This window comes from Oncorhynchus gorbuscha, linkage group LG01, assembly GCF_021184085.1.
Source record: "Oncorhynchus gorbuscha isolate QuinsamMale2020 ecotype Even-year linkage group LG01, OgorEven_v1.0, whole genome shotgun sequence".
Lineage (NCBI taxonomy): Eukaryota > Metazoa > Chordata > Actinopteri > Salmoniformes > Salmonidae > Oncorhynchus > Oncorhynchus gorbuscha.
The window spans coordinates 42,329,609-42,345,658 of record NC_060173.1 but is presented as its reverse complement, the minus strand read 5'-3'; the positions used below and the strand labels follow the sequence as shown (position 1 = coordinate 42,345,658).

General features: G+C 43.4%; 1 protein-coding gene and 1 long non-coding RNA gene across 6 annotated transcripts in view; both read left to right on the top strand.

Moving 5' to 3' along the window:
* Window positions 1-1,415: 1,415 nt before the first annotated feature.
* On the top strand, window positions 1,416-9,187 carry LOC124008254. Its single transcript, XR_006834076.1, has 4 exons — window positions 1,416-1,477; window positions 8,013-8,157; window positions 8,479-8,557; window positions 8,969-9,187. It is a non-coding gene; the product is annotated as an uncharacterized LOC124008254 (long non-coding RNA).
* Window positions 9,188-9,715: 528 nt separating this feature from the next.
* Window positions 9,716-16,050, top strand: part of LOC124037935 (protein NDRG4) — a 47,220-nt gene continuing 40,885 nt past the window's right edge. For 2 of the 5 annotated variants that reach the window (XM_046353243.1, XM_046353219.1), the window contains exons 1-2: window positions 9,720-9,871; window positions 13,164-13,237. In XM_046353243.1, the coding sequence (XP_046209199.1) occupies window positions 13,164-13,237 (74 nt within the window). In that variant the 5' untranslated portion in view covers window positions 9,720-9,871. Of the gene's footprint in view, window positions 9,872-13,163; window positions 13,238-16,050 lie in introns of all 5 variants that reach the window. The other 3 variants (XM_046353252.1, XM_046353235.1, XM_046353225.1) reach the window with 2 other exon arrangements.

The following is a 16,050-nucleotide window of genomic DNA, read 5'->3' as shown; positions in this document are numbered from 1 at the left end:
CTGTTTACAAACGATTAAAATGTCTATCCCTGTTGAGGGGAAATGTACATACATTATGTATGGTAGTACATATGTTTCTACAGTGCAGTGACAGTCCTATATGTTCTCTCCTGTGTTAAATGCGGGTCAGCTGATGCCTGCGCTGTTAGGGAGTTGGTGATTCGATAGAAGCTATTGACGTTCCCCTCTGGGGTGTAGCTATTGATCCTGGGGACTGACCTCTGTGGGGAGGGTTTGAAAAATATCAACTTTTCCCTCGTCATAGACCTACGTCATAGTGTACTGTAACTTTTTATGCTGGACCATCAGGAATCTTACCAGTCCAGACCATTTGGAGGGACTCTGCAGTTCTGGTAATGGTAGAAATCTGTTGTCAGTGTTTCCTGACCAGGGAAATTCCTGGCTCTAGTCATTAGTACTGCAGAACTGAGGTTACGTTCTTAGCTCTTTAGCACAGGGCCCATTTCTCCATGGTCTTGAGGCGAGAGAGAGAATATGCCTTGGCTAGAGTAGCTTCCAATCAATGCCCCAGCGGACTAAGCCAGGGTTGTCTAGATATCTGAAGATTGTGACGCAATGCCTGAGCACCACGTGATTCTAGTGTGTGTGCTATGTAGTATGGCTGATTTGCAGGCTTCTAGAATGTTCTGGTCTGATCTTGTCTGGTGCTGTGATAACTGTCGGAGCTCTCCCTGGAGCCAACTAGAGAGACTATGCTCAGCCAAAAGATTATCAACATCAAAGGGTAGAGTTAGGGACAGAGTCCAGGAACTGACACACACAACCCAACACAGCAGCCTCTGCTTTCTGTTTAGTTTAAGGGTCTCTGACGGATTTAAAACAAACCTATTTGTGTACGCTTGCGCCACACTTTCTGGGTATTATGCAGGCAGAGTTGGGCTTTTACTATGAATGTGGCTGCCAATATTCTGTTTCCATGCAATTAACAATTTAATTATCTTTTCTTTGAAGTGTATGACTGCACAGTTCCATAATAGGGCTTGTGTTTTGGGTATATCCAGCCCACATTATTTAGACTACTTTGGTCTACTACAGCACTTCTCTTTAAAGTCCTTGTCCTTATTTGAATAATGGTGGTGGGATGCTGCTGGCTTTTTGTTCTGTAACACTACATCTCATTGAAGGTTGCTTCTTCTCACCTTTCTATTTTCTGATTGTCTTCTGTAGGGTGTCTGCCCTTTTTTACCTGCATGGCTTCACAGATCAAAGAACAACACTGAATATCAGAGGAGGCTGGTGGAGGAGCTATTTGTAATATCTGGAATGGAATAAATGGAATGATATCGAACACATCAAACATATGGAAACCACATGTTTGTTCTATTTATTCCATTCCACACGTTACAATGAGCTCATCCTCCTATAGCTCCTCCCACCAGCCTCCACTGCTGAATATATGCTAATGTGTGGAAGCTGTTTCATTGCAAAGATAGTTGAAAAGGTACTGGAAAATAAGGTATTATAAGGAGGTGTATATGTTTTGTGTCAAATTGCACTAATGTACAGTATGTGTTTGTGCTGCTAATTTATTTATTAGGCTGCTTTCTTGGCCAGGGCGCATTTTTTAAATCGATGCTCACCGCAAAGTGAGCTTCCTGCTTCAATTATAAATGAAATAATAAGATGTCCAACATCTGATAGATGTCTTTATTTATGTCTTGAACGACACCACCCAACGACATAAAGCGTCTGGATTAATCAGGACCTCCACCTCAGTGAGGTGAAACGTTAACACGAGCGACTAAAAGTAAACTTTTGACGAGCTTTACTTTTCCTGCGAGATGACGCCTTCCTCTCATCCTCACTACAGGGAGCATGTAGCCTCGCTACATCAATAGAACTGTCCCTGCATCTGTCTGCTTTCTCCTCCTCTCTGTCTCCTCAGACTGCCATGTCTGCGTGAGAGCTGTGCACGTTCCAGGGGTTTCTGTAAGAGAACAGAGGCGTAGCGAGTGAGAGGTGCTGAGGCGCACATTGCATCCACATCGCAGCGATGAGGTGTGTCAGGATTAGCAGTATCTGAGTGAACGCCCCCACACCGCTCTTCAAATTGGTATAATCTCCCCCCGCTGCGCACTCTGGCACGGACACATGGGCTGGGGGTGGGAGGGTAGAGAGAGAGAGGAATATATTCTTCCCAATATTATCTAATGCGACAAACATTGGTATTGTATAGGCTGAGTGTAGACTGATAAGTAGTGATAATGGAAAAACTGCGACACAGAACCATTGGTTACCCATGTGATGACGCACAGCATGGCTAAACTACCTATGAACGCTCTATAAAGTATACCATAATGTACATGTAAAGTGTTACCACTAATCCATCTCTCTTTGTCTTGATTGATTCTCTGCATTCTCCCTGGTTCCCTCCTTCTCTACCTCTGTCGGTGGATTGTATGTAGCGCTGGGTGTTCTGTCCATGGACAAGGGAACTTCTCAAGAGAAGTGGTCTCCATAAATACATCAGAGCAGAGCCACTCTCGCTGCCTGAGAGCTGCCCATTCTCAGCATAACACACAGATGAGTCAGAGTTGTACTGCAGGAGGAATACTGTACTCCAGGGTTCCCCAACTGGTGGTCCAATGGACAAATTTGACCCGTGGTTGATTTAATTTGGCACCCCAAGTATTCTGAGAATTTTTAAAAATATTATTATTTATTATTATTGCTGGACATAAGACTAAAAACACCAGAAAATCAGCTCCAAGTTATTTTAATTTAGGAAATGAATCAAAGTATTCCCACGCATAATAGAGATATACAATCACCAGCCAGTTTATTAAGTACACTCATCTAGTACTGTATCGTACCCCCCTTTGCCTGCAAAACAGACTGAATTCTTTGGGGTAATCTACAAAGTGTCAAACGTTCCACATGGATGTTGGTTCATGCTGACTCGATGGCATCATGCTGCAGATTTGACGGCGGTGCGTTCATGATGCGAACAACCTGTTCCATCTCATCCCAAAGATGCTCTAATGCACCAGCCTTTTCTGAGTCAAGATCACTTTTTGAGTCAAAATGCAACTTGAGATGTACTGCTCATATATACATGAGCCCGTCCTCCTATGTATATACACACACACACAGGTGACGTCAGAAGTTTACATACAATTTAGCCAAATACATTTAAACTAGGTTTTTCACAATTCCTGACATTTTAATCCTAGTAAATAATTCCCTGTTTTAGGTCAGTTAGAATCACCACTTTATTTGAAGAATGTGAAATGTCAGAATAACAGTGGAGATAATGATTTATTTCAGCTTTTATTTCTTTCATCACATTCCCAGTGGGTCAGAAGTTTACATACACTCAATTAGTATTTGGTAGCATTGCCTTCAAATTGTTGAACTTGGGTCAAACGTTTCGGGTAGCCTTCCACAAGCTTCCCACAATAAGTTGGGTGAATTTTGGCCCCTTCCTCCTGTCAGAGCTGGTGTAACTGAGTCAGGTTTGTAGGCCTCCTTGCTCGCACAGGCTTTTTCAGTTCTGCCACACATTTTCGTTGGGATTAAGGACAGGGCTTTGTGATGGCCACTCCAGTAGCTTTGTTGTCCTTAAGCTATTTTGCCACAACTTTGGAAGTATACTTGGGGTCATTGTCCATTTGGAAGACCCATTTGCGATCAAGCATTAACATCCTGACTGATGTCTTGAGATGTTGCTTCAATATATCCACCTTCTTTTCCTGCCTCATGATGCCATCTATTTTGTGAAGTGCACCACTCCCTCTTGCAGCAAAGCACCCACACAACATGATGCTGCCACCCCGTGCTTCACTGTTGGTATGGTGTTCTTCGGCTTGCAAGGATCCCCTTTTTCCTCGAAACACAACGATGGTCATTATGGCCAAACAGTTCTATTTTTGTTTCATCAGACCAGAGGACATTTCTCCAAAAAGTACGATCCTAGTCCCCATGTGCAGTTGCCAACTGTAGTCTGGCTTTTTTATGGTGGTTTTGGAGCAGTGGCTTCTTCCTTGCTGAGCGGCCTTTCAGGAGCATTCTTCATACCAAACCACATGACCTTTGTTTTGGAGGTGTTCAGAATAAGGTTAAGGGCAGAGAGTTTGTTGGACACAAAAAAAACTTTGTTGTAGAGCGTTTAACACAAAATTCGGCCCACAAGAATGGAATGGTCTACCATATCAAAAGCTTTGGCTTACTCAATAAAAATAGTAGAAAGATTTTGCTTAGAATCAAGGGTAATAGTGACTTCATTTAGGACCTTTAAGGTCGCTAAGCACATCCATAACCTGAGCGGAAACCAAGTTTTTCCAAAACGTTTGATAAACAGGGAAAAATATAAATTGGCCTACAACAGTTAGGATCCGCTTGATCTCCCCCTTTAAGTAAAGGACGCACTGTGGCTCCCTTCCAAGCAATGGGAACCTCCCCAAAGAGGAGAGAGAGTTTTTTTAAAGTCAGAGATCGGCTTGGTGATGATAGGGGCTGTAACCTTAAAGAAGAAAAGTTTCTAAACCATCTGACCCAAATGTTTGTGGGGGTCAAGTTTAAGGAGATCCTTTAGCACCGCGGACTCAGTAACCGCCTGCAGGGAGAAACTTTGTAGCGGGGCAGGGGTAAAAGAGGGAGGAGCATCAGGGATAGTCGCATTAGAAGGGGTGGGAAATGTTTGACGGGCAAGGAGGAATGGCTGAGTCAAATAGGAATCCTGACTTAATGAAGTGGCGATTTAAAGAGCTCAGACATGTGCTCTTTGTCAGTAACAACCACATCATCAACATTAAGGGACATGGGCAGCTATGAGGAGGGTTTATTCTCCAGGTCTTTAACTGTTTTCCAGATCTTCTTGGGGTTAAACCCAAAGAGAGAGAACTGCTCCTTAAAGTAACTAGCTTTGGCCGTCCGGTTAACCTGAGAGCACTTATTTCTCATTTGCCTCACGAGAGCCAGTCAGCCTGAGTATGCGTGTGCCAAGCGATTTGACAAACAGAATTCTTGAGGTGGAGTAACTCTGCCAAATCTGTAACGGCGTTCTTCGTTTGTCGAAAGAGAGTCGGACCGAAATGCAGCGTGGTGGTTACTCATGTCTTTAATGAATCAAATGACGATACATGAAATAACTAAATAAATACAAAACAACAAACGGAATGTGAAAAACCTAATTACAGCCTATCTGGTGAAATACACAGAGACAGGAACAATCACCCACGAAATACACAGTGAAACCCCGGCTACCTAAATATGGTTCCCAATCAGAGACAACGAGAATCACCTGACTCTGATTGAGAACCGCCTCAGGCAGCCAACCTAAGCTACACCCCTACTCAGCCGCAATCCCAATGCCTACAAAACCCCAATACGAAACACAACATATAAACCCATGTCACACCCTGGCCTGACCAAATATATAACGAAAACACAAAACACTATGACCAAGGCGTGACAAAATCACTGTCGAACCAGGGGCTGAATCTGTTTTTCATTTTCTTTATGGGCGCGTGTTAACAATACCTCTGAAAATATAAAAAAAGAAGGTTCAAGCGTATTTGACAGAGTGGATCAAGATGATTCTATACCATTTTACAGAGGCCAGTTCATGAAGGAAGGCTTTCTCATTCAAGTTAGCAAGCGTCTGACATCAGGACAGGTCATTTCCCTGAACAGCCATTACAAACACAGGCTGTAAAACAGTGATCACTAAGGTCATTACAGAAAACATCAGACTGATACCTATCATGATTGTTTGTGAGGATAACATCAAGGAGAGTAGCCTTTTCTGGGTGTTTGGAGTCGTACCTTGTGGGATTGGTAATAATCTGAGAAAGATTTAGGGAGTCCCATTACTTTAGGACTTGGTCAGATGGTTTAAGCATGTCCCAGTCACCTAGCAGGACAAATTCAGACTTTGTGTAAGGGGCCAGGAGAGAGCTTATGGCATTTAGGGTACAGGCCGGTGCTCGTGTACAAATGTGATCATGTAAAAATGTAAGCAAGGTTTGAAATAATTGTTTAAGTAAAATAGTATACCTGTTTGGGCTTCTTGCGGTCAATTTGCAGTCTACAAATGATTTGTAATTATGTTCCGGCCCCCTGACCATCTGCTCAAGAAAAGATCGGCCCGCGGCTGAATCTAGTTGATGATCCCTGCTGTACAGTATGTGGGTTGAGTAGTTAAGCAAGCTGGCACAAACACCATCCCACATACTGGACCAAGTGCTCTTTAACATTTCTCCTCTGAGGGTAGAGTCCCTCACTGTGCCAGGTCTCTGGTGTCCCTTCAGCCTCTCAGCCAGGCCATGCCCTGTTGGTCAACGGCTATTCTCCACTCCAAGATGCTTCTCAAATGTCACCCCTGATCCTATTCCCTATGTAGTGCACTTATTTTGACCAGAGCACTGAGCACTGCATAGGGGATAGGGTGCCATTTCAGACACAGTCCAGTCCCTCTGTGTGCCAGGTTTCCCTTCAGTCTCTATGCTGGTCACACCCTATTGGCTAACGGCTGTTCAGTTCTCCACTCCAGCATACTATCCTATCTACATCCTAATAAGGTCTCTGACCTGCTTACTGTGCTGGACCATCAGCAGTATCACTGCACAGACAAATTAGGGCCAATAGCTCCCTGTTTGTGAACACTGCGTACACTAATCTGTGTCTGATGAACACTGAGCATTTTGTCCAGACCAAACATGACAGCGTTTAGAACTGTGACTCACCCTGCCTCACTGAACAAAAATATAAATGCAACAAGTAACTATTTGAGTTACAGTTCATTTAAGGAAATCATTCAATGTAAATAAATTCATCAGGCTCTAATCTATAGAGTTCACATGACTGTGAATACAGATATGAATCTGTTGGTCACAGATACCTGAAAAGAAAGGTAGGGTGTTGATCAGAAAACCAGTTAGTGTCTGGTGTGACAACCATTTGCCTCATGCAGTGCGACACATCTCCTTCACATAGAGTTGATCAGGTTGTTGATTGTGGCCTGTGGAATGTTGTCCCACTCCTCTTCAATGGCTGTGCAAAGTTGGTGGATATTAGCAGAAACTGAAACACTCTGTCATACACGTCGATCCAGAGCATCCCAAACTTCCCCAGTGTGCCAGTGGCCATCGAAGGTGAACATTTTCCCACTGAAGTCAGTTATGACACTGTCTGCAGTCAGGTCAAGACCCTGGTGAGGAGACAAGTACGTAGATGAGCTTCCCTGAGACTGTTTCTGACAGTTTGTGCAGAAATTCTTTGGTTGTGCAAACCCACAGTTTCATCAGCTGTCTGGGTGGCTGGGCTCAGCAATCCCACAGGTGAAGAAGCCGGATGTGGAGGTCCTGGACTGGCGTGGTTATACGTGGTCTAAGTTGTGAGGCCGGGTGTACGTACTGCCAAATTCTCTAAAACGACATTGGAGGCAGCTTATAGTAGAGAAATTAACATTCAATTCTCTGGAAATGAACTCTGAGGAACATTCCTGCAGTCAGCATGCCAATTGCACGCTCCCTCAACACTTGAGACATCTGTGGCATTGTGTTATGTGACAAAACTGCACATTTTAGAGTGGGCTTTTATTGTCCCCAGGACAAAGTGCACCTGTGTAATGATCATGCTGTTTAATCATCTTCTTGATATGTCACTACTGTCAGGTGGATGGATTATCTGGGCAAAGGAGAAATGCTCACTAATAGGGATCTAAACAAATTTGTGCAGAAAATTTGAGAGAAATATGTTATTGTGAAAATTTCTGCCATCTGTTATTTCAGCTGATGAAACATGGGACTTTGTGTTTATTTTTTTGTTCAGTGTATTTTATTGTAAGTCACCTAAATATCTAACTACATTTCCCATTGTTCACGTGACAATGACTGGTCTTGATAGAGATGATTTGGTATCGTATGATCATCCGTAGACAAATTGGCATTAAAGTAACTGTCCAGTGTTTCTAGATTTCTATGAAATATTACTTATAATTAATTACAATATGAGTGAAATACTTTTCCTTCCGCAAAAAATGTAATTAGGTATGGCATACCCCAACAACAGAATGGTGTGGGCGTATAACGGTCATGATCATATGCTCATGCTGGATATTGGCTGGAACTGGAAGAGGCTGTCGTACGCGTCGATCCAGAGCATCCCAAACGTGCTCAATGGGTGACATGTCTGGTGAGTATGCAGGTCATGGAAGAACTAAGACATTTTCAGGTTGAATTTATTAACCCTAGAAACAAGAGTGTGTCATACAGATCAGTACTGACTTAGACAACCCTGGGCAACCTGCGTATTACTAAGTAATATAGAGAATACACAGTCTAACCTCCTTACCAGGAGCAGGCCTTCTGCTCTCCAGTTAAAGAGAAAAGCGAACTGCTTTGCTTTGTTGTGTTTAGTTGTGTATCAGCCGTAGAAAAAGGTTTGCATACCCTCTCCTCCAACAACCAGCAGCCACACTAATCACTAACGGTCATGATCATATGCTCATGCTAGATATTGGCTGGAACTGGAAGAGGCTGTCGTACGCGTCGATCCAGAGCGTCCCAAACGTGCTCAATGGGTGACATGTCTGGTGAGTATGCAGGTCATGGAAGAACTAAGACATTTTCAGCTTCCAGAAATACACATGGTCTGCGGTTACATTGGAGGAGGCTTATGGTAGAGACATGAGCATTCAATTATCTGGCAACAGCTCCGTTGGACATTCTTGCAGGCAGCATGCTAATTGCATGCTTGATACATGTGTGGCATTGTGTTGTGTGACCAAACTTAGAGTGGCTTTTTATTGTCTCCAGCACAAGGTGCACCTTTGTAATGATCATGCTGTTTAATCAGTTTCTTGATATGCCACACCTGTCAGGTGGACGGGTTATCCTGGCAAAGGAGAAATGCTCACTAACAGGGATATAAAAAAAATGTGTACAAAATGTGAGAAAAATAAGCTTTTTGTTCATATGGAACATTTCTGGGTCTTTTATTTCAGCTCATGAAACATGGGACCAACACTTTTGCGTTTTTATTTTTGTTCAGCGAAGAAGAGGCTCTCCATTTTGGCAATCGGTCCATCTGGTCTGATATTACTGTGTCTCGTCAGTGAATCAGTGCTGTTCTAAAGTAGGTCACTTGTTGCAGATCCAGCAAACAAACACAGATCCAATATTGCCTGCATGATGAAAAAAAGATGTTCAAAATAAAAGTAAACCAGCAGATCCCTTTTAACAAACCCAATGTATTGGTTTATTCCTGTGTGTGTGCGTGGGAGGGGGGCGCCTGAGAGAGGCTGTCTACAGTTAAAATGTGCTAAATGAAATAATAAATCCATAAGTACTGGTTTTGGTGGAATGTGCCACTGTGTGGGTGTTGCAGAAAATAGACTTCTGAAGCTCATGATTGTGAACTCATTGGTGCAGAACCTTCCTTCACTCTTCTGCTTTCAACAGCAAGTTATTACCCCAAAAAGATCAGTTTCTCTCCTTTACCAAACTCTAAATCTCACTTTTATGAACATATCATTCTATCCATACCCTCCGTATAATTTACCTCCCATCATGTTCTGTCTTTCATTTCATCCCCTCTCCCCTTCATCTTCTAGTGTGGCGGCGCTCTCATGCTGCATCATTGGGGATGACACGTGCTCTCTGTTTATTGCCAAGGCGAGAAGGGAGCGCGAGATGGAGAGGGAGGGAGGGAGCGGGAGAGAAAGAGGGCGGGAGGATGAGAGGGAGAGAGATCTGGAGAGCAGAGACCCCATAGAATACACTGCCTCTTTCTGTAGCACGCTCATACACACAGACTGGAACAGACTAAGGCAAAGAGAGAGAGAAAAACAGACGCACTACAAAATACGCAACAATAGCAGCCGTTGAAGCTCAAACCACCACAAGAGGTAAGTCCTTATGTGTCTGTATGTTCAGTTTGGATCTGATGATGATACCTACATGAGATAGAATGACAGAACTTGTTTTTGCAAAGCTTGACTTAACTCTTTGATAGTGCATAAGAAGGTTAAGGTACATCGATCATGGAAGAGGGAATTGATAGCACATACTTTATAGGGACATTTAGCAACCCCAGATCCTCTACTGTCTCCTAGCTGTATAAGTGTGGTTCTGACTGTGCCCCAGTGCCAGCCTCTGCATTGGCGTGAGTACGAGGTCGTCAGGTTGAATTTATTAACCCTAGAAACAGGAGTGCGTCATACTGCCTTAGACAACTCTGGAAAACCTGCGTATTACTAATTAATATAGAGAATACACAGTCTAACCTTACCAGGAGCAGGCCTTCTGCTTTCCAGTTAAAGAGAAAAGCGAACTGCTTTGCTTTGTTGTGTTTAGTTGTGTGTCAGCCGTAGAAAAAGGTTTGCGTACCCTCTCCTCCAACAACCAGCAGCCACACTAATCACTAACACACTGCACTTCATATCTGAGGCCATTGCATGTGGAAGGGGTAGAGTTAGAGATGGATAGAGACAGGAAAGCTTCTATTCTGTTCCAAGTAGAATCTGTGTTCCAATTGTTACAGTCTCAATGAAGAGTTCATCAGTGGACATTTCCAGAGCCTTCAGAAAGTGTTCACACACCTCTTGACTTTTCCCACATTTTGTCCTGTTACAATCTGAAATTAAAATGGTTTACATTTAGATGTTTTTGTCACCGGCCTACATACAATAGCTCATAATGTCAAAATGGAATTATGTTTGAATACTGTACGAAAAAATGAATTGCTGAAATGTCTTGAGCCAATAAGTATTCAACCCCTTAGTTATGGCAAACCTAAATATGTTCAGGAGTAAAAATGTGCTTAACAAGTCACATAAGAAGTTGTATGGACTAAGTCCTATGCAATAACAGTATTTAACATGAGTTTGGAATAACTGCCTCATCTCTGTACCCCACACATAGAATTATCTGTAAGGTCCCTCAGTCAAGCAGAGAATTTCAAACACAGATTGAACCACAAGGAGGTTTTCCAATGCCTCGCAAAGAAAGGGCACCTATTGGTAGATGTGTAAAAAGAAAACAGACATTGAATATCCCTTTGAGTATGGTGAAGTTATTAATTACACTTTGGATAGCGTATCAATACACCCAGTCCATACAAAGATACAGGCATCCTTCCTAACTCAGTTGCTGGAGAGGAAGGAAACCACTTATGGATTTCACCATGAGGCCAATGGTGACTTTAAAACAGTTAGAGTTTAATGGTTGTGACAGGAGAAAACTGAGGATGGATCCACAGTTACTCCACAATACTAACCTAATTGACAGAGTGATAAGAAGAAAGCCTGTACATAATCAAAAATATTCCAAAACATGCATCCTGTTTGCAACAAGTAATACTGCAGAAAATGTGGCAAAGCAATTAACTTTTTTTTCCTGAATACAAAGTGTTATGTTTGGGGCAAATCCAATACAACACCTTTACTGAGTACCACTTTCCATATTGTCAAGCATAGTGGAGGCAGCATCATGTTATGGGTATGCTTGTAATTGTTAAGGACTGGGGAGTTTTCCAGGATAAAAAAAGAAACATAATAGAGCTAAGCACAGGCAACATCCTAGAGGAAAACCTGGTTCAGTCTGCTTTCCAACAGACACTGGGGGATGAATCCACCTTTCAGCAGGACAATAACCTAAAACACAAGGCCAAATATACACTTGAGTTGCTTACCAAGAAGACAGTGAATGTTCCCAAGTGGCAGAGTTACAGTTTGGACTTAAATCTACTTGAAAATCTATGGAAAGATCTAAAATGGTTGTCTAGCAATGATCAACAACCAATTTGACAGAGCTTGAAGAATAAATTAAAAATATATAATGGGCAAATGTTGCACAATCCAGATGTGGAAAGCTTTTAGAGACTTACCCAGAAAGACTCACAGCTGTAATCACTGCCAAATGTGCTTCTACAACGTATTGACTCAGGGGTGTGAATACTTATGTAAATTAGTTATTTCTGTACAAATTTTCAATACATTTGAAAGCATTTCTAAACATGTTTTCACCTTGTCATTATTGGGTATTGTGAGAGAAAAAACTATTGAATCCATTTTGAATTCAGGCTGTAACAACTAAATGTGGAATAAGTCAAGGGGTATAAATACTTTCTGAAGGAACTGGAATTGGATATCTGTTAGGCCTACATTTCGTTTGAGCTCTTTGTGTATGTGGATGTTCGTTTACATGCTGTGTGCACAGCCTCCTGCCTCATTGAATAGTGGTTGCACACTTGGACCTGTAGGCAAACCCTTTGAGATCTGAGGCTGAATGTCAGGCCTGACATGGTGTGAGTGAACTTCATCACCTGTCAGCAAAACGATGACAGGCTCCTGGGCTGTGGTGGAAGTAAATGCTGATATGTATCACTTTCACCTTGTGAGAAATATGTCCTGTTCATTTGTACACTTTCTGTCGACAAGATAATATGAAATAATATGGGTGCAGCCCCAATTCATTGTCTTATATAAGCCTGGTGCAGAATTCTAATACATAGGTTTGTTCTAGGATCAAAAGCTTTGACAAATGGACAGTAGACACAATGTCCCTGTTATTTAATCCACACTGTCTATTATGATTTATTATCACCCTATACAGTGTAAAAAAGGACGTTATCAGGTTAGCATTTTCTCCTTCAGCATATGCAAGCTCAACAAAGCCCACTGTATCCTATGGGACCAGGTCTGTTTCTTTGCTGCTCTTGGATATTAATAGAACTACAAAGAGCATTATAAACTGGGTGGTTCCAGCCCTGAATGCTGATTGGCTGAAAGCCATGGTATATCAGACCCTATACCATGGGTATGACAAAACATTTATTTGTACTGCTCTAATTACGTTGGTAACCAGTTTATAATAGCAATAAGGCACCTCAGGGGTTTGTGGTATATGGCCAATATAATACGGCTACGGGCTGTGTCCACTCCGCTTTGCGTCGTGCCTAGGAACATTCCTTAGCCGTGTTATATTGGCCATATAACACCCCTCCCCCCGGGCCTTATTGCTTAAAAATACCCTGTGAGTTTGTTGCTTTATCAGCTAAGCAGGCAGATAAAATTGCTCTGTTCCTACCACTGTAAAAAATCGACCTATGAGTCATAACGATATGGCTTGAACTTTGATGTTCACTTTTTTCCCTCACTCTTTCAATCTCCAACGGATGATTTCATTTTGTACTAATAGATGGGGCCCGGATTGTTTTGGAACTTCCCTTCAAAGGCTAACTGCACGGTGCCGCAGAGCCTGCTGCAGACCATGTACGTAGTGCCTTCTGGAATGGACTTCATATACTGTATATAGCTTCCTTAACTTATGTTTTTGGCATCACATTCATCACTCTTTCCATTCACACTGTCCGTCCTTCCTAAAGTCATGAGCTGATGACTGCAGTGTTTCACACCGAGGCCTAGCTTGTGGACCAGTGGAACGTAACTTAGTGTCCTGGACTACAAGCTAATGGCCAATCCCTGCAGAGCATTGGACAGCAACTCGTGACTCTGTGGCCAATCGTGACTCAGTATTGGACTATTACTTGTGAGTCATCAAGCACTTTTTTGGCAAAGTTGAAAGAGACTCATGAGCCATGGACCAATCGCAGCAGAGCACTGGACCAGGACTGATCCAATTTGGGAGATCATTTGATGACTCGTATCTCACCTTCACCCCATTAAGTCCATGGTAATGATGCTCAGAACGAGCTTTAGCCGAGCATCACAGCACACATTCTCTATGTGTGTGTTATATTACCATCCATCAGCGTTGAACCCCAGCCATGGCTGTTGTTGTGTTCAGTTTGGACAGAACTGCATGTTCCACACATATTGCATGCGAATCATGTCCTTGTTTTGGGGTGTGTAGGTATAGTCTCAAACTTAGTATTAGCATATGCTTGATAGTCTTTTGAAGTAAGGTATAGCTAGTTTTCAAGTGTTTGAAACCTGTTGCGTATTTTTTTGTTTCGACTTTTGGGTTTTGTTTCCTGACTACCCACTGGGCACAGACTTCATTTCAACGTCTAGTTTTGATATTCATTTGGTTGAGTTGTCAACTAACGTGAAATCAACCAAACATGTGACCATGTCTTTGTTTTTAGTTTTTAAAGTTGGGTTAAAGAAATAAGAAATGCCCTTACGTTGATGACTTTGATTAAATCCAATCAGTTTTCCCACATTGATTCAACGTTTTATTTAAAATGACAAACAACATTAATTCAACCAGTTTTTGCCCAGTGAGTAACCAGCATACGGGGGGGGGGGAGACAAAAAAGAGACTGGATGCTATAGGCCTAGATGTTGTGGATGCTTGGGTTAGAGTAGATAGACAGTGGATGATTCAGTGAAGCGGATCATGTAGCCCGTTGACATATTGGATATTGAGTGTGGCTTCACTGGACAAGGATGTTGGCTGACGTCAGAAATGGCCGATGAGGGGCATGTCAGGCAGCATATCATGTCAAAGACTCCAGCCACCCCAGTCACAGACTGTTCTCTCTGCTACCGCATGGCAAGCGGTACCGGAGTGCCAAGTCTAGGTCCAAGATGCTTCTAAACAGCTTCTACCCCCAAGGCATAAGACTGCTGAACAGCTAATCAAATGGCTCCCCAGACATTTACGCTGCTGCTGCTGTGTTATTATCTATGCATAGTCACTTTAATAACTCTACCTACATGTACATATTACCTCAATTACCTCGACACCGGTGCCCCCGCACATTGACTCTGTACCAGTACCCCCTGTATATAGCCTCCACATTGACTCTGTACCGGTACCCCCTGTATATAGCCTCCACATTGACTCTGTACCAGTACCCCCTGTATATAGCCTCCACATTGACTCTGTACCAGTACCCCCTGTATATAGCCTCCACATTGACTCTGTACCGGTACCCCCTGTATGTAGCCTCCACATTGACTCTGTACCGGTACCCCCTGTATGTAGCCTCCACATTGACTCTGTACCGGTACCCCCTGTATGTAGCCTCCACATTGACTCTGTACCGGTACCCCCTGTATGTAGCCTCCACATTGACTCTGTACCGGTATGCCCTGTATGTAGCCTCCACATTGACTCTGTACCGGTACCCCCTGTATTTAGCCTCCACATTGACTGTACCGGTACCCCCTGTATGTAGCCTCCACATTGAGTCTGTACCGGTACCCCCTGTATGTAGCCTCCACATTGACTCTGTACCGGTACCCCCTGTGTATAGCCTCCACATGTACCGGTACCCCCTGTATGTAGCCTCCACATTGATTCTGTACCGGTACCCCCTTAATATAGCCTCCACATTGACTCTGTACCGGTACCCCCTGTATGTAGCCTCCACATTGACTCTGTACCGGTACCCCCTTTATGTAGCCTCCACATTGACTCTGTACCGGTACCCCCTGTACATAGCCTCCACATTGACTCTGTACCAGTACCCCCTGTGTATAGCCTCCACATTGACTCTGTACCGGTACCCCCTGTATGTAGCCTCCACATTGACTCTGTACCGGTACCCCCTGTATGTAGCCTCCACATTGACTCTGTACCGGTACCCCCTGTATGTAGCCTCCACATTGACTCTGTACCGGTACCCCCTGTATGTAGCCTCCACATTGACTCTGTACCGGTAACCCCTGTATGTAGCCTCCACATTGACTCTGTACCGGTACCCCCTGTATGTAGCCTCCACATTGACTCTGTACCGGTACGCCCTGTATGTAGCCTCCACATTGACTCTGTACCGGTACCCCCTGTATGTAGCCTCCACATTGACTGTACCGGTACCCCCTGTATGTAGCCTCCACATTGACTCTGTACCGGTACCCCTGTATGTAGCCTCCACATTGACTCTGTACCGGTACCCCCTGTGTATAGCCTCCACATGTACCGGTACCCCCTGTATGTAGCCTCCACATTGATTCTGTACCGGTACCCCCTGTATATAGCCTCCACATTGACTCTGTACCGGTACCCCCTGTATGTAGCCTCCACATTGACTCTGTACCGGTACCCCCTGTATGTAGCCTCCACATTGACTCTGTACCGGTACCCCTGTATGTAGCCTCCACATTGACTCTGTACC